The 22,177-nt window shown below is 49.5% G+C and overlaps 2 protein-coding genes and 1 pseudogene across 2 annotated transcripts; all 3 read right to left on the reverse strand.

Annotated features, from left to right (window-relative positions):
- Positions 1-15,880: 15,880 nt before the first annotated feature.
- On the reverse strand, positions 15,881-16,534 carry LOC141264587 (histone H1.11R-like). The gene has a single exon (XM_073676863.1). It carries the CDS (start codon positions 16,532-16,534, stop codon positions 15,881-15,883), a length of 654 nt encoding a protein of 217 aa, XP_073532964.1.
- Positions 16,535-19,563: 3,029 nt separating this feature from the next.
- Positions 19,564-19,974, reverse strand: LOC141264741 (histone H3-like). Its single transcript, XM_073677001.1, has one exon. The coding sequence runs from the start codon at positions 19,972-19,974 to the stop codon at positions 19,564-19,566; it is 411 nt and encodes a 136-aa protein (XP_073533102.1).
- Positions 19,975-20,719: 745 nt separating this feature from the next.
- Positions 20,720-21,043, reverse strand: LOC141264588 (histone H4-like; annotated as a pseudogene).
- Positions 21,044-22,177: the final 1,134 nt, after the last annotated feature.

The following is a 22,177-nucleotide window of genomic DNA, read 5'->3' on the forward strand; positions in this document are numbered from 1 at the left end:
AGTGTGCAAACTCCTGTGAAATTGTTGAGTAACCACTTGTAAGCCTGATGTCCACATACAATATATAATGTATCTGGTGATCCAACAACAGTGTTGTTGAACAAACTAGCAATCCATTTAGATAACAAGGTGGTGCTTAATTTTTCCATAATTCTTTCCTGATACTGAGTGTCATTTGAGGTAAAACCTGATATTAGATTTTGCAAGGTGACATTTACACAGTGAAGCTTAGGATTGAGAGTGGCATCAACCGCTATACACTGCGTAGTAGTGGTAGCAGATCCATTACACTCTGAATAGTCAGCTATAGAGAAAGTAAACCCTCTGGATTTTATCTGAAGACAGCTGCAAGAGGTAAAGTTCGGATAACAGGAGAGGTTGACACGACTGGTCGCCCAAGGCATTTCAGTCTGACTTAGAGGAGGACCGCCATGGCTCAGTCACCCAAGCTGCTACAGTTAGACTTACAGCCTTATTTTTCTTTGTTGTTCTTAATCTAATAGGAAAAGTGTGGTTACTTAAGTAAAACATTTCATTCAAAGTCACTGGAATAGCTAAATAAGGCATAGTATTGGAGGATATTGGACTATGGGTGCATATCCAACAGTTCTTAGGACGGTCATTAGAGTTCATGTCTTGGAGTAAGACTTGGTGATGCTTTATCAGTTTGTTATCCCAGTTCTCTTTAAGTACTTCATGGAGAGTTAGGGCAAATGGTACGGTTGCTATCACCATAGTCCAAACAAACAGGGTCATCATCTTTGCTGCTGCTGGGGTTCAAAACCTTTTTACAATGGCTGGCGTGGATCCAAGTGTCCTTGCCTTGAAGCTTGACTGAAGTGGCAGTGGTTAACAGCACTTGGAATGGTTCACTGTATCTGGGCTCCAGTGGTCTCCTCATATGTCTCTTTACCACGACCCAGTCTCTTGGTACCAAAATGTGAGTGCCGCTGAGGCAATTGGGGTCTGGGATGGAGGAAAGAACACGATTATGAGTAACAGTCAAATGTTTATGCAACTCCAGAACATATTCAGTGAGAGAACCATAGGAGGCTGCAGCTGCTGTGGGAAATACAACCCTGTCTTAGGGACACTACCAAACAGTATTTCATATGGGGACAGCTTCTCCCTCCCCCTTGGGGTGGTCCTCACTGAATACAATGCTATGGGCAAACAATCTACCCAGGACAAGTGTGTTTCTTCCATGCACTTTTGAATTTTTAGCTTCAAGGTACCATTGAGGTGTTCCACCTTCCCACTACTTTGTGGATGATAGGGAACATGGAAAGCCTGTTCTATCCCAAGAGTGACCATGATTTGTTTCATTAGTTCCCCAGTAAAGTGAGTTCCTCTGTCACTTTCTATAGTTTCGGGCACCCCATATCTACAAACCACCTCACTGAGCAATTTTTTTAGCAGTAGTTTTTGTGTTTGCTTTAGTCACCGCCCAAGCTTCTGGCCACCCAGAGAAAAGGTCAATGCTTACCAGGACGTATTCATAATTACCCACCTTAGGTAGCTGTATGTTGTCCATCTGCAGTCTCTGAAATGGGTAATCTGGTTTTGGTGTGCATTTTCGTGGGACTCGAATAGGCCTACCAGGGTTATGTTTTGCACAAACTAGACATTCTTGAACATACTTTGCAGCCGTATTCGGAAACCCTGGGGCACACCAATTTTGTAGCACCACTGCACACATAACACCCTTTGAGTTATGCACCGGAGAATGTGCAAGGGCAGCCATCATGGGGAACAGGCAGCGTGGAAGGCAAATACGCTTGTTTACCTGCCATACCCCTGACACTGACTGTACAGCGCCCGCTTTGACCCATGCATTCTGCTCGTGAGGGGGAGCCTGGGTCTGGAAGACCTGCAGTAGCTCGAGGTCCACGGCCACTGGGACCGGTGCAGAGGATGTCTCCTTATTTGAAAGGGGGCTTCCTGCACTCCCTGACTCTGAGTCTCATGGGGTTCCCGCACTTGCGATAGCCAGTATCTTTGTCAGAGGTAATCATGCTGCTTCCTTAGCCGCCAGGTCGGCCAAAGCATTCCCTAATGCAAGGGGAGTTTGTTCCCGAGTGTGTGCTGACACTTTGACTATGGCTGCCCTTCGGGGAAGGGTGAGTGCTGTGAGAAGCTGCTCTACCGCTTGTGCACTCCTTATATGTTTGCCAGCAGAGGTCAAGAAATTAAGGCTTCGCCAAATGGCACCAAAGTCATGTGCAACACCATAAGCATATTGCGAGTCAGAAAATACATTAATTTCTTTACCTTTTCCCAGATTACACGCTGCAGCGAGTGCTTTAAGCTCTGCTTCTTCCGCAGAGCAGCTGGAGGGGAGTGGTTCTTGTATCACTGCCTTACCATTGTGGACTACTGCATACCCGGTGATGAATCGTCCTTGTTCACTGTCCCAAGCTCTGGAACCATCTACAAAATACTAAGCAGAGGGGTTAGTGAGTGGCACATCAGTAATATTTGCCAAGCCCTTTATTTCCATCAATGCCTGACAATCATGTTCATGTGCCATATCAAACTGAGCTTCCTCATCTGCTAATTTGAAAAACAGGGGCAAATCTTGGCTCATGGTCTCTCCCTCTTCCACATCCTGATACTTTCCTCCCTTTTCTAAATCCACTGGAAGTAGTGTAGCTGGATTTAGAACATTACAGCGTTTGATAGTTATATGGGGAGGTGTAAGGAGTGAGACTTCATATTTTGTCAACCTTGATGCTGAGAGGTGGCGGGTCTGAGCCTGTTGAAGTATTTCAGATGCACCATGAGGAACTTGAAGTGTGAGAGGGCTTCCTAACACTATGTCCTCTGTCTTTTTAACAAGTTCTGAAGCAGCTGCCACAGCTCTAACACAAGTAGGAGAACCCATAATGACTGGATCAAGGGTTACAGAGTAATACCCTAGAGGGCACTGCCTACCACCATGTTCTTGGGTAAGGACACCAGACGCATGTCCAGCCTGTTCGTGGCAGTACAAAGTAAAAAACTTGTCATAAGTAAGGGTTCACTGCCTTTCTGCAGAATGAAAGAAACTAGATCATCCCATGTGGCCCGATATGCCTCAAGAACACCCTGGAGGTGCATTCTGAATATTAAGGGGGTTTTTCGGGGATCTGGGAGCTGTGTAGCGAGGGCAATAAGTTCACTGGGGGACCAAGGCCGATATGTTTCTATTGGCCATACTTGGGGGGGATCGTGTACTGTAACATTATCAACCATCCTAGGAGGTTGAAACTGTACATGACTAGTGGTCCTCATAGGGAACAGAGGCACCCTGGGTGTTGTCCCTGGGTGTGAAGATCCACAGGACCTACAACAATTAACCCCAGAGGAATTCTGATGACCACAATGTCTGGAAGTCCATCCCATTGACCCAACATAAGGCGGTGGTGCTGAAGGGGATGCAGAATTTACATCAGGTACAGAGACTACAGGGGTCTGAGAGTTTTTCAAACTATCATAGTTTACATAGACAGTTCCATGCCTGGTTTCCTCTGATTTATGTTCACTCATTGAGAGACGTTTTGCTACTTCTAACCACATCCTAGCCTGTTCTAGTTTGTTTTTATCTTTCAACCATCCTTCCCAATTGCAGATATATTTCTCCCATTCCTTCTCTTCCAAATTCCCCCACTTTCCCGTACCAAATTTCCTCAATACTATTTCACATCCTTCTACCGCTTCTTTTCCTTTTAGTCTCTCCGCTATCTCACATGCTGGAACTGGGGCCTCGCCCTTTAGGTTAGTCAATTCCTTACTGTTGCCAGTCCCCATGACTGCAACCACTGTGCCAGAGTTACCGCAGAGTTACCGCAGAACTCTCTTCAGCACACCTAGAGCCTCTCAGACTCTAAATTTGATCCCGTCCCAGTCTCCTCTGATCCTCGAAAGACGGATCTGATCCTGTCCCAGTCTCCCCTGAGCCTCGGAAGACAGATCTTTAAGGAAGTACTAACACAGATTTTCCAGCCCTGTGAGCTAGGGAGATTCTTACACACAACCAAACAAATAACAATACCAAGCCTACTGCTCCACCTACTATTGCAATTATTTCTGCATGATCATATAACATTTCCCAGTTCAGAGGTTTTCCTTCTACACCTTGTAAAGGCACTACGTGACAACTATATCTGCAATAAGAGTTACCTTTTATACTATATGTTTCCCAGTCTGGGTATACAGGCTAAGCAAGAACTTCAGCTACTATGATTTTCCCTCTCTTGAGATTACACAAAACAGAACACAGACACTGAGGACGATTCTGATTCATCAAAAATGACTTAACAATACGTCAATCATTCAATCCACACTGCACAATCGCTGATATTAATCCCCCTGCTGTATTCGGGCTAAAAACTGCATTCAGTTACCCCTTTCTTGAGGGTGCCCTTATCAATTTACAGGGGAATTCAATACCCTCAGAGTACTACCTTACAATGAAGGATTCCTCTGTTATAGGCAATCACACTTCCCTGATCCTCTTACGGACCGATTTTCCTCTCCACCACATGTGAAGGAACACACCTAACGGGATCCCTTATCAAGCAGAGACCGTAGTCCCTTATTGGTCAATCAAAAATCATTCAGTCCCACATTCAAGGATCCTCATAGTTTACAATATCATACCAGACATTTATGACGTAGACAAAACAAACAACATAAAACAATCCCCTGACTCCTGAAATATACAGAAGAACTGCGGAGGTGCCTAATCCCAACATGCTGGGCAAGGTTGGTTACTCGTCACTTCATTCAATTATCATTCAACCGTCATTCAATGGTCAATTATACATCTAAAAACCACATTGAAACATATAAGACAACAAAATCAGTCACAGGCAAGGGTTCAAAAATGATTGGCTTGTTAGGACCACCAATTACCCGTCCTGGAGCCCTCTAGGTAGTACTGAATTAGTAGTAATACAAGGGATTACTTACCGCGGATTTCATTCAGTAATTCCCAGAGAGATCCTTGTTGATGGGTCCAGAGGAGGTCCGGTTATGACAATCCCAGGTTTCAGGTACCATGTACTGTTATGGAGACCCTCTTTGGTTTAAGGAGAACTTTGGTTTAGACAGCAAAGGGTCTTCACATTGCCAGCGAGATTCAAATTAAGGTACTTCATCGATGAAGGGAGAGAGACAGAATACATGTGACATATATTGTCAGCAAGTAGAGTCTTCTGGTATGGCAACCTAGACTCACCAATTTATTAGCTAGACAAAAAAGCGGAACTTCGTTTTTTACATACAACTGAACAGACAACCAAAATAGCTTATCAGCAACAAACACATTTCCCTTGGCCCAACGTAAAAACCTTCTCAGAGACTTTCACAGGAAGCCAGTATCTTCAGACATACATTTCACAATGTATGTCTTAAACACTCAAGCAGAGGCCTCATGGAATAGATAGATTAAATAAATTGATTTTCTAATTTAATAATGATTTCTGAATATTAAAATTAACCATAACAATGTTAACAGGTACGCGGATGCAACAGCTCAGGCAATGAGGAGACAGTGGTACAGAACAACTATTTATTTGGCTAGCACAAATATCTATATATATGTAGCCATGGTGTCAAGGAGAATAATGACAGTATAGTAAATTATGGCACAAGCCAAACACGGTAATGCAACTAAACAGGATATCTACACAATGTTATATAGGTATATATACTGTCCTCTATATTTACAGTTAAGGGACTATTATCAGTCCCCAGTCCTAATTCCCCAACCTAACAGGCATCACTCTCACTACCGGGCCCGCCATTGATGTCTTTTCTCTAGGTGGCTCAAGACTTCACACAGGCCGTAATTTCGGCTATAAGCCAACTCCCCTGCATCGCACGTCCGTTCTGCTACAGGTCCAGGCTCCGACTCCTCCCGTTCTTTTCCTTCCCGGGCTTTCTAAAATTATTAACTACTCCAAAGCTGTCTCGGTGTCTCCTCCAATCTCTTCCCCAAGGAATCATGTACTTCACTCTTGGGTTCTTACTATTGTCATTCTCTCCTCTTTCTCTATTCTTATCATCTTTGGTCAGCAGATGGCGATGTTTGCTTGCAGACACACGGCTTAGACTCTATGCCAGTCATTGCACTAGCTGCCCATGAATTACAGGATCCAGTTTAAATTGGATGCGGCACCCCCCTACATCTCTTCCCTCATCTCTGTTTATCGGCCTACCCGTTTTCTACGCTCCTCAAGCGACTTTCGACTAACATCTGCACTAATCCGTACCTCCCACTCCCGGTTCCAAGACTTCTCCCAAGCTGCACCTATTCTTTGGAATGCTCTAGCCCAAGAAATTAGGACGAACCACAACTTACACAGTTTTAGACGCCCCCTAAAACACACCTGTTTAGGACGGCCTATCACGTTCCCTAATCAAAGTCCTTTTTATATTTTTAAAGCCCATTCATTATTTCTCCAAACATAAGTTTACACCAAACTCCACCGAACCCAAAAGCATTACAGATACTGGCTGGTGATGATTTCATGCAGCCTTTATGTATCCTCAACCCCTCAAAATAGCTGGACCATCACTGTAAATAAGCCCCTATACTTTGTGTCACCCCCACCTTATTGTAGATTGTAAGCTCTTACGAGCAGGGGCATCATTGTTTTTGCTTTAATTATTGTATTATCTTTAACTATGTTACTTATGACTGTTGTATATGAATCTCTCAATTGTAAAGCGCTGCAGAATATGTTGACGCTATATAAATAAAGATTATTATTATTATTAGACACTATTTTGTTTGGCTCTTCACTCCTACATCCCCTTACATATATACTGGGCTTCGCACTGACTGAGCACCGTATGTACCATGTGTAATGGGCTAGGAGGCTGCAGGGATGCTCATGTCCTGTTTGCCAGTAGCAGAATAAAGTGTCAGCACCAGACTTGCTAACTGTTTGATATTTTTTCTGGAGAGTTTTTCAAAAAATCACAATAAGCAGCAATTTTTTACTGCCATATTAGGTGATTATAATAAATTCTTAGGATTATAAGAAATACCCGTCTACAGACCTTAAATCTTATATGAAGACATCAGTTGCCCTCACTGTTGTAGCGCCAGCGTCCCTGCACGTTGTTCCTCTTCCACGGCATTGACGTCAGTTCACTCACTATCGCGGCCCCTTACCCGCACTTACTCCTTCTTCTGGATCGGCGAGCGCTCGGGGTGTGTGCACAGCGTGCAGATCTCCGGGCACTGTGGTTAGGGGGCGTGCGCTCCCCGTCTCTTAAAGGGGCCGCACACACCGTCCTAGTGTCCCCAGCCCCAGCTCCTGCATAGAGGTGCCTGAGCAATGTTGTATGTCTGTCACTAACACGCTTGCCTTTTCTCAGGTCACAGTGCTAGTATCCAGAAAGCCTGCCTGTTTATCAGCCTTGCCCGCCTGCCTATCAGCCGTGCCCGCCTGCCTGTTTATCAGCCGTGCCCGCCTGCCTGTCTATCAGCCGTGCCCGCCTGTGCTTGCCAAGTCAACCATTCCTGGTCGTTGTTGCCTCCTGTCACTTGGGGGTCAGCTGCCATTCACCCAAGGTCGGTCCTGGTGTAGCACCTGGTCCCGCCTTTCTCGCCCCTCCTCGGATCACGGTATCGTCAGCCGCCGTGAATGAGAAGTCGGACATGGTGAGGCACCTGGTCACGCCCTTCTAAGCTCTCCTTGGTTTACAGCAAAGTGGTTCCACCATCCACCCTGTTACAGTTTGCTCAGGCCATGGAATCCACTGGCTTTCAGGCTTCCTCCATCTCTGACCTATACCAGGAGGTCTCCCACCAGAAAACCCAACAAGACACAATACTGTCCTACCTGCGGACTGTTAACACCCGCCTGGTCGCACTGACAACTCTGGCTGCATCCGCATCAACCTAAGCTGCAACAACTACGGATGTGCCTCAGCAGTCTGCTATTTATGTACTAGGCTTTGGACCCTGTCTGTCTGCCCCTCCACGCTATGGTGGGGACCCTGCTCTATGTTGAGGGTTCATTAACCAGTGCATATTAGACTTGGCGCTCTTGGCCCATCAGTTTGTTTCCGATAGGGCCAAAGTGGCCTTCATTATGTCCCATTTCACCGGCGAAGCTCTAGCATGGCTTAATCCCCTATGGGAGCAAGGGGATCCCCTGATGTCAAACCTCCAGACCTGCTTAGAGCCCTTCCACAAGGTCTTCTATCAGGCCGCACTTTTTTTCCAGCATTGTCTCTGCTCAGGCTACGCTACGGTAACCTCACAGTGGGCCAGTATACAGTTCGTTTTCATACCCTGTTGTCTGAACTCCCTTGGAATAATGAGGCTCTGGTGGCTACCTACTGACAGAGCCTCTCCGGGCGAATCAAGGACGAGCTGGCCGGTCGGCAAATACCCACCTCGTTGGATGACCTGGTGTCCCTGAGAGCCCAAATAGACATCAGGTTGCAGTAGCAAGCCAATGAAGCGACCCACAAAAGAAGATCTGGGCACCTAGCCCCCACCTTCTAAAAGCCGATCACCCAGCAAGCCCCTGCTACAGCACCTCTCCTAGAGTCTATGCAGATTAACCAGGTGAAGTTGATTAAGGGTCATCAGGAGGTTTGTCGTGCAGAAGGAACATGCTTCTATTGTGGCAGTCCCGAGCACCTAATCCGATCCTGCCTGAAGAAATTGGAAAACTCCAGTGCCTAGAGTCTGTTGGAGAGGCTACCTTGGGTAAGAATCATTTTTCTCCATTACTGACTCGCTGTTGTTGACAGGCCGTTGTTGAGCAGTATAAAATCCCGATCCAACGTCGGCAGGATCCGTTGGTGGTTTCATCGGTGGATGGAAAGCCTCTTTATGAGACCATCCAGTTAGAGTGTAGCATCCCTACTTGCACGGGCTCTGAGAAGATACCTCTCTACGTGCTGTCAGGTCTGTCTCACCCCCTGCTATTGGGTTTGCCATTGCTGCAGAGACACAAGCTTGTCTTGGACTGGAGATCTGGAGAAGTAATCCGTTGGGAATAGGAATACCGCATAACCTGCCTGGTTCCCATTCGTCCTGCTCGACCCCCGGTCTCTCCATCTAAGTTACTTAGTTTGCCGGCACCATATTGGACATACGCTGACATCTTTGACAAGTGGGAGGCTGTGACACTACCACTTCATAGGCCGTATGACTGTCAGCTCACAGAAAAGGACAAGAATTTAAAACAAAAACATCACAGAAAAAAAACAGCCTTACCAACACCAGGTCAGATTACCAGAGCACAAGCAGGACGCGGCAGACCCTCATGATAAAGGCGGGGGCAGCACAGATGAGAAATACTGATGGGACAGCCACCCCCTCCATGAATTGGCAGATATGTGAGTGGCAGTGTAGTATTAGAAATGCACACAACTGCAGCTTGTATAGGACGCCAGTCACAGATATAGGTGTGGTGCACAGTGTCTGGCTTACAGCCTATTAATGACGCCCGTAATTTAAATTGAGCAGGCTGTCCGGCACTATATACGTGCACCACACAGGACAGATGCCCCAATTCACCCACCCAACAATAAAGGGCCTGGCCGCATCCTGCAAAAAATGGAAAATGTGCAATAAAAAGATGAAAAATAATGTATAAGATAAATACATTACATGAGGTATTGGTAGATATTTTGGCCAAAAAAACGCAAGCTTGCAACCCACGTCAAGGGTCCTCTTACTTGTGAGTCCCTACACTAAAATTAAAAACAGTTCACAGAAAAGGACAAGAATTAAAAAAAAAAAAATCACAGAAAAAAACAGACTTATCAACACCAGGTCAGATATATACAAGCCGCAGTTGTATGCATTTCTAATACTACACAGCCACTCACATATCTGCCAATTCATGGAGCAGGTGGCTGTCGCATCAGTATTTCGCACCTGTGCTGCCCCCGCTGTTATCATGGGGGTCTGCTGCGTCCTGCTTGTGCTTTGGTAATCTGGTGTTGGTAAGGCTGCTTTTTTCCGTGATGCCGTATGACTGTCCTATCAATCTCCTTCCAGGCACATCCCCTCCACGAGGTTGATTCTACCCCCGTCACAGGCTGAGACCCGAGCCATGTCCGAATATATCAGAGAATCTTGCTAGGTGATTTATCCAGAAATCTCCCCAGCTGGAGCAGGATTCTTCTTTGTAAAAAAGAAGGATGATTCACTTCGACCCTGCATTGACTATAGTGGACTAAATCAAATAAAGATAGAAAATAAATATCTTCTGCCTCTCATCTTCATGCTGTTCGATCGCTTTAAAAGGGTCCAGAGTCTTCACGAAACTCAACCTTCGGGGGGGGGGGGGGATTCACCAGGCCTTTAATACCTGTGATGGCCACTACGAGTATTGTGTTATGCCGTTTGGACTCTAACGCACCTGCAGTCTTTCAAAAACTGGTGAACGACATATTCCGCGATCTTCTCTACACGTTTGTAGTAGTGTACTTGGACAATATCTTGGTGTTCTCCCCCGATCTGCCTTCACACCAAAGAGATGTTCGCCAGGTTCTACAGAGGCGAAGGAAGAACCATCTGTCCAGCTGTGGCACCCACTATTACAGGTACCACAGGACCCAAAAGGGTGCATGGACGGACTTCTCCACAAGAGGCCTTCATTACATAACAGACACCTCCACCCTTCCACCTCATACCACCAGAGGGAGCCTGTTAGGGATATATATACTGGAGGGTGGAGTTAGGCAGTCAGTGTGTGTGTGTGTTGGCACAGAGATCAGTGAAGAAGCAGCATGTGAGCTGCTATGCTGAGGGCCAGCCAGGGCCTTCAGCACATTCTGAAGCCCTGGGGGCCTAGAGCAGGGCCGGAGGCAAGGAGAAGAGTGAGAGGAGCTATGGGGGCAGAGAAGCATCTTAGGCTCACCCCAGAACACAAGCCAGACATCGGGTCCGCGCCTACAGGGTCCTCTACACCCAGTAGGAACAACCGGTATACCAGGGGGATTCTAAACCCCTGGTCAACCTGAAGCTACAATTATCTAAAGAACTAGGAAACACGAAGGTCCCAGTGTCCAGGGATAGTGGTAGCCAGAAGTAAGTTCTTACCACCAAACATACAGGTTCAGAGAGTGAAAGAGTACAGAAGCTAGGCCAAGTTCCAGGCTGGTCAGAAGCTTCAGATTGAGAGGAAGAAACGGATCAGGAGGCCTTATACCCGCTCTCTGGGGAGAGTCCAGAAGTGCACCCTTCCTATTAAGTACCCTGGACCGAACCTGCCGTCTACACCAGTAAAGGTACTGAAGCGAATCCCCTGTGTGTGTGTCCGTCATTCCCCTTGACCCGACTGGACCATCTCTCACCTGCATCCCTTCCATCAACCCTGCCCCAGGGGCCCGCTCCGCCTGTGGGGAGCAGAAACATCCCAGCTGCAGCAACGCTGGTACCCATTACCAGAAGCCACAGGTGGCGTCACGAGACAAACTGTTAATAAAAACCCCTTTTTAAGAGTGACCCCAGAGTACGGGCCCGGGAGCCGACTGCCGTGACATCTTAAACAAGGTAAAAGGCTCGGGTACCGAGTCCCCTATATCCCCCTGGGCGAGACACGGCAAATATAAAAAGTGCCTTTGCATCTTTAAAGCAGGCTTTCTCCTCTGCTCCTGTGCTGCATGATCCAGACATTAATAAGCAGAACTATCTGGAGGTGGACGCTTCTTCCTCAGGGGCAGGAGCCATTCTTAACCAGAAGATCTCATACAGCCGCAAGGTGACTTGCAGTTTCTTTTCTAAGATCCTCTGTGCTCCAGAATGCAATTACACAACTGGCGATTGGGAACTGCTTGCAATAAACCTGGCACAACAGATAGCTGGCAGGCGCTTCCTGGTAATGCTGGCTGGTGAGCACGGCAGGTAACAGGCAGGTGCTTCCACGTAATACAGGCTGGTGAGCACGGCAGGTAACGGGCAGGTGCTTCCAGGTAATGCAGGCTGGTGAGCACGGCAGGTAACAGGCGGGTGCTTACAGGTAATGCAGGCTGGTGAGCACGGCAGGTAACAGGCGGGTGCTTCCTGGTAATGCAGCCTGGCACGGCAGGTAACAGGCGGGTGGTTACAGGTAATGCAGGCTGGCACAGCAGGTAACAGGCGGGTGCTTCCAGGTAAGCAGGCGGGCAGAGCCCATAGTCAGACTGGCGGACAGGACTGTAGACAGACTGTCGGGCTGGAGAGTAGTCAGGCTGGCGGACTGGACTGAAGATTAGACTGGCGGACAGGATTGACTTGCAGAGGACCTAAGGGCTGAAGCAAAGAAAGTATCAAAAAGCAACAACCTTGCACGGGCACCTCCATATTGGAGGAGGTGCTTTCTATAGTGAAAGTCCTCCGGTCATTGACCGGGGACTTTTTAGGACGGCACGTGCGGCCCCTTTAAGAGGGAGGGAGCACGCACCCTAACCACAGAGCCTGGGAAGCTGTGTGCACCAGCAGCAGCTGCAGGGAGGCCGGAAGATGCCAGAGCAGGACCGCTGCGCTAAGGGGGACGGCATCTCAGCCTGGCAGGGGGCAGAGATGCCGATGCTACAGTACCCCTCCCTTTACACCCCCTCTTTTTCAAGCCAGCAAGAAATTCTTTAAGGAGAAGAGGGGCATGGATGTTCTCCCTGGGTTCCCAAGACCTCTCCTCCGGGCCAAAATGTTCTCTACCTCATAGACGTCCTCAGCGGAGACTGGAGCTGGGGAGGTACCTGGATCGTCAGAAAAAGAATTAAGAACAACTGGTTTGAGGAGAGATACGTGGAAGGAGTTGGGAATCCGTAAGGTGGCCGGGAGTTTGAGCTTGTAAGCCACGCGATTGAATTGCTTGAGAACCTCAAACGGGCCGATGAACCGCGGACCCAACTTATACGATGGTATTTTGAGCCGAACGTGTTTGGAGGAGAGCCAGACCCTGTCTCCCGGACGGAATTGAGGTGGATCCAGACGTCTCTTATCAGCATGTCTCTTCATCCGCTCAGAGGATTGAAGAAGTGCGGATCTAGTGTCTTCCCAAATAGTAGAAAATTCGCTGACCAGAGACTCCGCGGCAGGATTGTCCACAGAAGCGGAGACGGGAAAAGGAATCCGGGGTGTTGTCCGTAGACCACAAAGAACGGGGATTTGGAAGAAGACTCACTCTCATGGTTGTTATAGGAGAACTCTGCCCATGGTAGGAGCTCAACCCAGTGGTTATGGTGAGTGTTGACGAAATGCTGGAGAAAGCTGGTAAGGACCTGGTTGATACGTTCCACTTGACCATTGGACTGAGGATGATAAGCAGAGGAGAAATCCAAGGAGACATCCAGCAGCTTACACGTAGCTCTCCAGAAGCACGCAGTGAACTGGACCCCTCGATCAGACACAATGTGGAGGGGTGGGCCGTGGAGATGAAAGATGTGATGGATGAAGTCCTTAGCCAGCACAGATCCGGACGGGAGACCAGGCAGAGGGATGAAGTGGGCCATTTTAGAAAAGCGGTCAGCGACCAACCAAATGACTGTACAACCGGCAGAAACAGGAAGATCAGTAATAAAGTCCATAGCAATGTGTGGCCACGGAGCGGAAGGTACGGGAAGAGGCAGGAGACGGCCGGCTGGAAGACGTCTGGGAACTTTGTTACGGGCACAGGAGGAACAAGCCGTGACTAAATTCGCAACGTCCTTGCGTAGAGAAGGCCACCAGTATCAGGACGTACAGCAGTATGTGGGGGTATCAGGACGTACAGCAGTATGTGGGGGTATCAGGACGTACAGCACTATGTGGGGGTATCAGGACGTACAGCACTATGTGGGGGTATCAGGACGTACAGCAGTATGTGGGGGTATCAGGACGTACAGCAGTATGTGGGGGTATCAGGACGTACAGCACTATGTGGGGGTATCAGGACATACAGCAGTATGTGGGGATATCAGGACGTACAGCAGTATGTGGGTGTATCAGGTCGTACAGCACTATGTGAGTGTATCAGGACGTACAGCACTATGTGGGGGTATCAGGACGTACAGCACTATGTGGGGGTATCAGGACGTATAGCAGTATGTGGGGGTATCAGGACGTACAGCAGTATGTGGAGGTATCAGGACGTACAGCACTATGTGAGTGTATCAGGACGTACAGCACTATGTGGGGGTATCAGGACGTACAGCACTATGTGGAGGTATCAGGTCGTACAGCAGTATGTGGGTGTATCAGGTCGTACAGCACTATGTGAGTGTATCAGGACATACAGCACTATGTGGGGGTATCAGGACGTACAGCACTATGTGGGTGTATCAGGTCGTACAGCACTATGTGGGGGTATCAGGACGTACAGCAGTATGTGGGTGTATCAGGTCGTACAGCACTATGTGAGTGTATCAGGACGTACAGCACTATGTGGGGGTATCAGGACGTACAGCACTATGTGGGGGTATCAGGACGTACAGCACTATGTGGGGGTATCAGGTCGTACAGCAGTATGTGGGGGTATCAGGACGTACAGCAGTATGTGGGGGTATCAGGACGTACAGCAGTATGTGGGGGTATCAGGACGTACAGCACTATGTGGGGGTATCAGGACGTACAGCACTATGTGGGGGTATCAGGACGTACAGCACTATGTGGGGGTATCAGGACGTACAGCAGATCGTCCCTCATATAATCTATGATAATAGATGAAGGTGAACGCTTCTGTGATCGGGGGATGTGATCTGCCGACTACACCGGACACCTCTCCTCCCCGGGGCCGGAGCGGTTCTCCCGCTCATTACACGGAGATGACACGACCCCTGTATACAGAGATTCCGCTCCATGTACAATGACCGGTAATAACCGCACGAGAACCGCTCGTCTTGACACCGCGTGAAGAGAAAGAGCGGGAGAAGCGGAGAGTGACTGAGCGGGAAGCTAAAACTCACAAAAGCTCCGGGCATCAGCCAATCAGCACCAAGCATCGAGCTGTAGCTCCGCCCTTCACCCAACACTAAACCTGCACAGCTGATGGAAACGCGGAGCCCCAAGGAGCAGCTGTAGAAAATGCCGGCAGAGCATATCCCCCTGTAGATGGAGGAGAGGAGCGGTTAATAAATGTCCCCGGAGTCCTGAGGATGATTGTGCGGAGGAAGCAGCAGATGAGCGCTGACAGCTCTATTCTATACAGACACGATCACACCATGTCTACATGCGGCTTCTACAGCATGAGCCGCCGATGTCACTGTATGTCTATATACCCGGCACACGGAGCTGTACAGCGGCTCCTCGATCAGTCGAAATCATTGGTGTTTTAATTCCAACATAGAAAAGCCTCACACTCCCCTTTCACTATTACAGACGCGGGTTACAAGCGGTGATTGATCAGGATGTAAGAAATAAGATTTCTTCAGGACATCGGCCCCTTCCCTCCAATAACTAATGACCCTGAAGCAGCTCCCTGTACACACTATAATATCTGCCGGGAACAAGGCGGTGGCACTGATCATACAGCTCTGCAGGGACAAGGTGGTGACACTGACCATACAGCTCTGCAGGGACAAGGTGGTGACACTGACCATACAGCTCTGCAGGGACAAGGTGGTGACATTGACCATACAGCTCTGCAGGGACAAGGTGATGGCACGGATCATACAGCTCTGCAGGGACAAGGTGATGGCACTGATCATACAGCTCTGCAGGGACAAGGTGATGGCACTGATCATACAGCTCTGCAGGGACAAGGTGATGGCACTGATCATACAGCTCTCCAGGGACAAGGTGGTGACACCGATCATACAGCTCTGCAGGGACAAGGTGGTGACACCGATCATACAGCTCTGCAGGGACAAGGTGGTGACACCGATCATACAGCTCTGCAGGGACAAGGTGATGGCTCTGATAAGAGCCTTTGTGGTGTAATAACAGGACGGCTTTGGACTATTTCTTGGCCGCGGGCTTCTTGGCTTTAGTCGCCTTCTTAGCTGGACTCTTGGCAGCTTTGGGTTTGGCCGCCTTCTTAGCCGGGCTTTTCGTCACTTTCTTGGGCTTCGGAGCGGCCTTCGGCTTCTTGGGGCTCTTGGCTGGTTTCTTTGCCGCGGCTGCTGTGGGCTTCTTGGTCTTTTTCGGGCTTTTCTTGGCCGCGGTCGGAGCCTTTTTGGGCTTCTTTGGGGATTTGGCCGCTTTCTTGGCTGCGGGTTTTTTGGGTTTGGCCGCAGCCGCCGGCTTCTTCTTGGCCGGCTTGTCTTTAGTCTCCTGCTTCTTATTCAGCTTGAAGGAGCCGGAGGCGCCGCTGCCCTTCACCTGGAGCAGGGCGCCCTTGGTGACCAGAGACCTGACGGCCAACTTCAGGCGGCTGTTGTTCTTCTCCACATCGTACCCGCCGGCAGCCAGAGCCTTCTTCAGGGCGGCCAGAGACACCCCGCTGCGCTCCTTAGAGGCGGACACGGCTTTGACGATCAGCTCGGACACGCTGGGACCGGAGGGTTTCTTGCTCTTCTTGGCGCCCCCTGCGGCGGATTTCTTCGGCTGCTTCTTGGCTTTGGCGGCCGGTTCGGCGGGAGGAGGAGCGGCGGCTGGCACGGTCTCTACCATCGTGTGATGAGGAACAGACACAAGAATCTCCTGGAAGGAAAACACTGAGGACGGAGCTGGAGGCGCCTCTTATATGTACAGTTACACTGCGCACTGATTGGCTGCCTCCTCCTGAGCTTCTATTGGCTAACACTGGACACAGGCCCTGCCCCTCCTGAGCCGAGTGAAGCTCCGCTCTCCCTTGTGCTTCCCTGCCCGGGATAAGAGCCCATTACCGGCCAGGACCGGACAGCAGAGCGCGCTTCCTCCGTGTCCTCCTCCTCCCTGACATCTCCCCTACATGTCTACAGCCGTAACTGGCGGAGGAGGAGGCAGGAAGGAGCCGGAGGAGGAGCCGGGATCTCCCCATAGTCCTCCCGGGCTGCACCTCACTGTGTATCTGCGGAGATAAAACCGCTGCGGGAGCTCGTCCCTTCTATTCCCGGCACCGGTCACCATCACCGGGATCTGTACCCCGATCTGTATCGTGCAGGAAGCTAATTGTACGATGTGAGGACGACCTGGATCTGCTGAGAGGCCGGAAGGAGACACAGACGGCGGCTCCGCTCCCTGCAGCTCCTCTCCTGTTATATATATATATATATATATCAAGTGTGTGCAGTGTATGGGGGACACAGGCGGCTCCGCTCCCTGTAGCTCCTCTCCTGTTATATATATATATATATCCAGTGTGTGCAGTGTATGGGGGACACAGGCGGCTCCTCTCCCTGCAGCTCCTCTCCTATTATATATATATATATATCCAGTGTGTGCAGTGTATGGGGGACACAGGCGGCTCCGCTCCCTGCAGCTCCTCTCCTGTTATATATATATATCCAGTGTGTGCAGTGAATGGGGGGGACACAGGCGGCTCCTCTCCCTGCAGCTCCTTTCCTGTTATATACAGTACACACCTTATCATTTAAAGAGAATGCAAAGAAGTCATCAAAGCAAAAGGTGGCTACTGTGAAGAACCTAGAATATAAGACATATTTTCAGTTGTTTCACACTTTTTTGTTAAGTATATAATTCCACATGTGGTAATTCATAGTTTTGATGCCTTGAGTGTGAATGTGCAATTTTCATAGTCATGAAAATACAGAAAAATCTTTAAATGAGGTGTGTTCAAACTTTTGGTTTGTACTGTGTATATATATATATATATATATATATATATATATATATATATATTCAGTGTGTGCAGTGTATTGGGGACACAGGCGGCTCCTCTCCCTGCAGTTCCTCTCCTGTTATATATATAAATCTAGCGTGTGCAGTGCTAGACTCTGAAAGTCACAAAGCCTATCTTTATAAGGCCATCAGGCGGCCCTTACTATTCATAAAAGGCCAGCAGTCGGCCCTCTCTATTTTTAGAGAGCCAGCAGCCGGCTATGCTTTGTTGTTCCCATTATTAACAAGTGGGTCTCCTATACTGTTATTGCGTATGCAGTGATTGCAAGGGCTGCCAAAAATTCGGATGCAACCCAATACCCCTTTGAAGAGACAGAGGAGGGTCTCAGTAAAAAAAATGTTCCCATTATAAAGAAGCGGGTCTCCTATAGTGGTAATGCCCATGCTGTGACTGCAAGGGCTGCAAAAATTTGGCAAAAACACCACTAACAATTTAAAGACACACAGAGCAGGGCCACAGTAACAAGGTAGGACATGTTCCCATTAGAAAGGAGAGGGTCTGCTATTCAGTTATAGGGTATGCAGTGAGTCCAATGGTTGCCAAAATTTGGTAAAAGTCCCACAATTTAAAGACACAGAGTAGGGCCACAGTAACGACAATTAGAAAGGAGAGGATCTCCCATACTGTTTGCCTATTTAGTGACTGACAAAATTATGGAGAAACTCCAATGCCCCTTGCATGAGACAGAGGTCAAAGAGCTTCCTATAAACAATGTTCCCCTTATTAGGAAGTGGATCTCCCATAGTGTATGGCTATACAGTGAAGCAATGGCTGCCAAAAATTCGGAGGCACTCCAATGCACTTTACAAGAAACGTAGATATGTTGATATGCTACATATGGTGGTGATATGGTGATGGAGGATGCGAAGAATGAGGAGGAAAAGAGCAAATAGACAAAATTAGGACCTGTATACCCATGTGTGGGTGTGAAGACAGAGGTGCATGGGAAAAGTTAGACCTCCCCAAACAAAGATATTTGAGTTTATGTTACGCTGCTATCATTCGGTGGTGTTGAGAAGTCTCGCCCAATCCTGCCTTTGTTCATTTTTATAAGAGTCAGCCTGTCAGCATTTTCAGTTGACAGGCGGATGCACTTATCAGTTATAATTCCACCAGCGGCACTAAAAACCTGCTCTGATAAAACACTGGCGGCCGGGCAGGACCTCCAAGGCGTAGAGAGCCAGTTCATTCCACATATCCAGCTTGGAAACCCAATAATAAGGCACAGAGGAATCACGGAGGACGTTGGTACAATCAGCAAGGTACTCCCTCCCAAACTTTGCACTCCTTGTGAGAGTACCCCGCACCTCAGGGCCTGTGCGATGGGAGGGGCTGAGAAAACTCTCCCAGAACTTTGACAGTGTTCCCCTGCCTCTGCTGGATTGGAGTTGTGTCTCTCTCGCCTGTACTCCTTGGTTTTCCAACGAACTGTAATGATCCACCGGAGCGCGAGCAGCGACTGAGCGGGAAATTCAAATCCACCAACTGATCAGTGAATGAGAAGGAAACATCGGAGTAAAGCTCCGCCCACAGGAACCGACCAATCCCCGACGACAAGATTAAGCCTTCTCTCCCCCAGCCCCGGCAGTGCACAGGAGCATCGCGCTGCTCTGGTCACACAGGTGCGGCTTCTATTACTGATCACGTGATGGATGTCACGTTATTCCTCTGCTTATTGCACTTTTCACAATATAGTTCACTCACTACTAGATCCCCTATAATTATACAGATAGTAAGTGCGCGGAGGATACGGACAGAGGAGCAGAATGGCGGCTAATCATGAGAGTTCTCAGCTCGTCTTGGAGGATTTGGTGGCTCTGAAAAGAGCCTTTGTGTTGTCCTCGGGGCCCGGGCAGATCTAAGCTCTCTCCCCGCGGATCCTGCGGGCCAGCTGGATGTCTTTGGGCATGATGGTGACCCTCTTGGCGTGAATGGCGCACAGGTTGGTGTCCTCGAACAGCCCCACCAGATAAGCCTCGCTGGCCTCCTGCAGCGCCATCACCGCCGAGCTCTGGAAGCGCAGATCGGTCTTGAAGTCCTGGGCGATCTCCCTCACCAGGCGCTGGAAGGGAAGCTTACGGATCAGCAGCTCGGTGGACTTCTGGTAGCGGCGGATCTCCCGGAGAGCGACTGTTCCTGGCCGGTAGCGATGCGGCTTCTTCACTCCGCCAGTGGCAGGAGCGCTCTTCCTTGCGGCTTTAGTGGCCAGCTGCTTGCGGTCTGCTTGGTTCTGGCCATAGCGCTGTATAGACGGGAGAAGGGTGCTCATCTGTCCTGTGCTCGGTGACTGCAGGGGATGTTCCGCCCGGTAGGACGATCGGGTGTGTATTTCTCCCCAGAGCAAACGTCAGGCTCCGGTCACTGAGGAATTAGGAAATCACCGATTATGGAGAACGGCGACAAGAAATGGTTAACACTGGCGTCTCCTGTGGGCGGAGCCGTGACCTGATGCTCAATGATGATTGGCTGAGCCCAGAATTTGAACTTCCCGCTCACTCCTCCTCGCTTTGTCCTCATCTATGTAACACGCGGCGTCAGTGCTGCGGATCTCGAGCGATCTGCTCGTGTATAGTGATCAGTGGCCGATCTCACTCCACACAGGGGAGATCAGACCCCAATCTGTACAGGGTCTTATGTCTCCAGATCCAGAATTCTCCCCTGATCACAGCGCAGACCCTCACTGCACTTCATGCCTCATTCTGCAGCCAGTGATCCTGTCGGATCCTCAGCCCTCACAGCTGCGACATCGGTCACCGATCACTTACACATCCCCCGATCTGCTCATCACCGAGCACTCGTCCCTTCTCTCCACGGTCACTGATGTGACGGATCCCGGGAGCTCAGGGTGGGGGCTTCTGTTTCTCTGTCCTGCAGATATTTCCCCTCATTACCGCAATCATCAGAGCACAGGACACAACCCCCGGCCCCGCAGCAGGAATCACAGCTTCTCCACTGTACATGTGGGCGGCTCTGATAAGAGCCTTTGGGGGGTGAGGATGGAGCGGAGAACACAATTAACCTCCGAAGCCGTAGAGAGTGCGGCCCTGGCGCTTGAGCGCGTACACCACGTCCATGGCGGTGACGGTCTTCCTCTTGGCGTGCTCGGTGTAGGTGACGGCGTCACGGATCACGTTCTCCATTTAAACTTTCAGGACGCCGCGAGTCTCCTCATAGATGAGGCCGGAGATGCGCTTGACGCCTCCCCTGCGAGCGAGACGGCGGATGGCAGGCTTGGTGATGCCCTGGATGTTATCACGCAGTACCTTCCTGTGCCGCTTGGCGCCGCCCTTCCCGAGACCTTTCCCTCCTTTACCGCGACCAGACATCATTCAAGAAATCTTCCAACTGAAAGATCAGCGCTAATTCCTCCACTATATAGAGAGTGAGCGGACCAGAGAGAGAACCGTTCAGTGATGACGCCTCTGTGGGGCGTGTCGCATTTTAGGCTCCTCCCCTCACCTATCACTGATTGGCTGATCACACGTCTGTATTTCCCTTTCCTTCTTTCTACTCAGTTATGTGTGATGAGTTGTGTAGTGATAATAACACATCCGGGCCTTGTGTATAATATCTGGACGTAGAGACTAGAAGGCGGAAGTGACTATAACTCCTATCCGGCCGACAGTGCGGGATCCTGTCCTGTTAGTTTCCTGCATTGAGCCGTTCTCCGCAGTGACCACACGGGGGCGATATTATAACACATATTCGCTGCACTGTCTGATTCATTGCCCTCTAGTGGCAGATCTGAGAACAGACACGTGTATCATTATTAGCCCATGTCGGGGGCACCGGCGCTTTGTCTTATTCATGGTATGAAACAAAAAGAAAGTCACAGGTAGAAGGAACTAGGCACACCCAGAAATTATAAGTATAATGCTTAGTTCCTTGTACCTGTGGCTTTCTCTTTGTTTCAAATGTGGCACCCCAGGGGTCTGGTTACCATAATAATAGAGATATTATGTCTGAGAGCAAGTGGGAGGTTTCTCCGGTCAGGAGCCCTAAGCATGCTACACTGCCCGCCCAGACCTGGGAGGGGAGGAATCTGCCCTTATAAACTGGGTCTGGGGCGGGATTAGTGAGTGAAGTCCCAGACGGAGACGCAGTCTGGTCTGGAGGACAGCAGACACAGGGAAAGGAAGACCTAGGAGCTCTGTAGGAGTAGGAGCGAGTGCCAGAGGCTGGAAGCTAGATAGCTCGCCTTGGCTGAAGACACTAAACCCGGACACGGAGTCCGAGGCTGTGGGGACATCCAGGTCCAGCAGCAGAATCCAACCGGCAGGGGATTCCATGTCCTCTGGCCTTAGAAACCCGAAGGCACGGTCACAAGCAAGGGACCAGCACCGCCATCGTGAAGCGAAGGCTAACGGAAGGCCCCAAGTCACCGGCCATACGGGTGAGCACCACACGGTATACTCAGGGACGTGGGCTACTTCTACCCGCATAGAGCAAGGTAGCCAGGAAAGAGTGCAGAT

Source organism: Phyllobates terribilis, unplaced genomic scaffold, assembly GCF_046119375.1.
Source record: "Phyllobates terribilis strain yellow unplaced genomic scaffold, ASM4611937v1 Scaffold_4__5_contigs__length_816908805, whole genome shotgun sequence".
In the NCBI taxonomy this organism is placed as follows: domain Eukaryota; kingdom Metazoa; phylum Chordata; class Amphibia; order Anura; family Dendrobatidae; genus Phyllobates; species Phyllobates terribilis.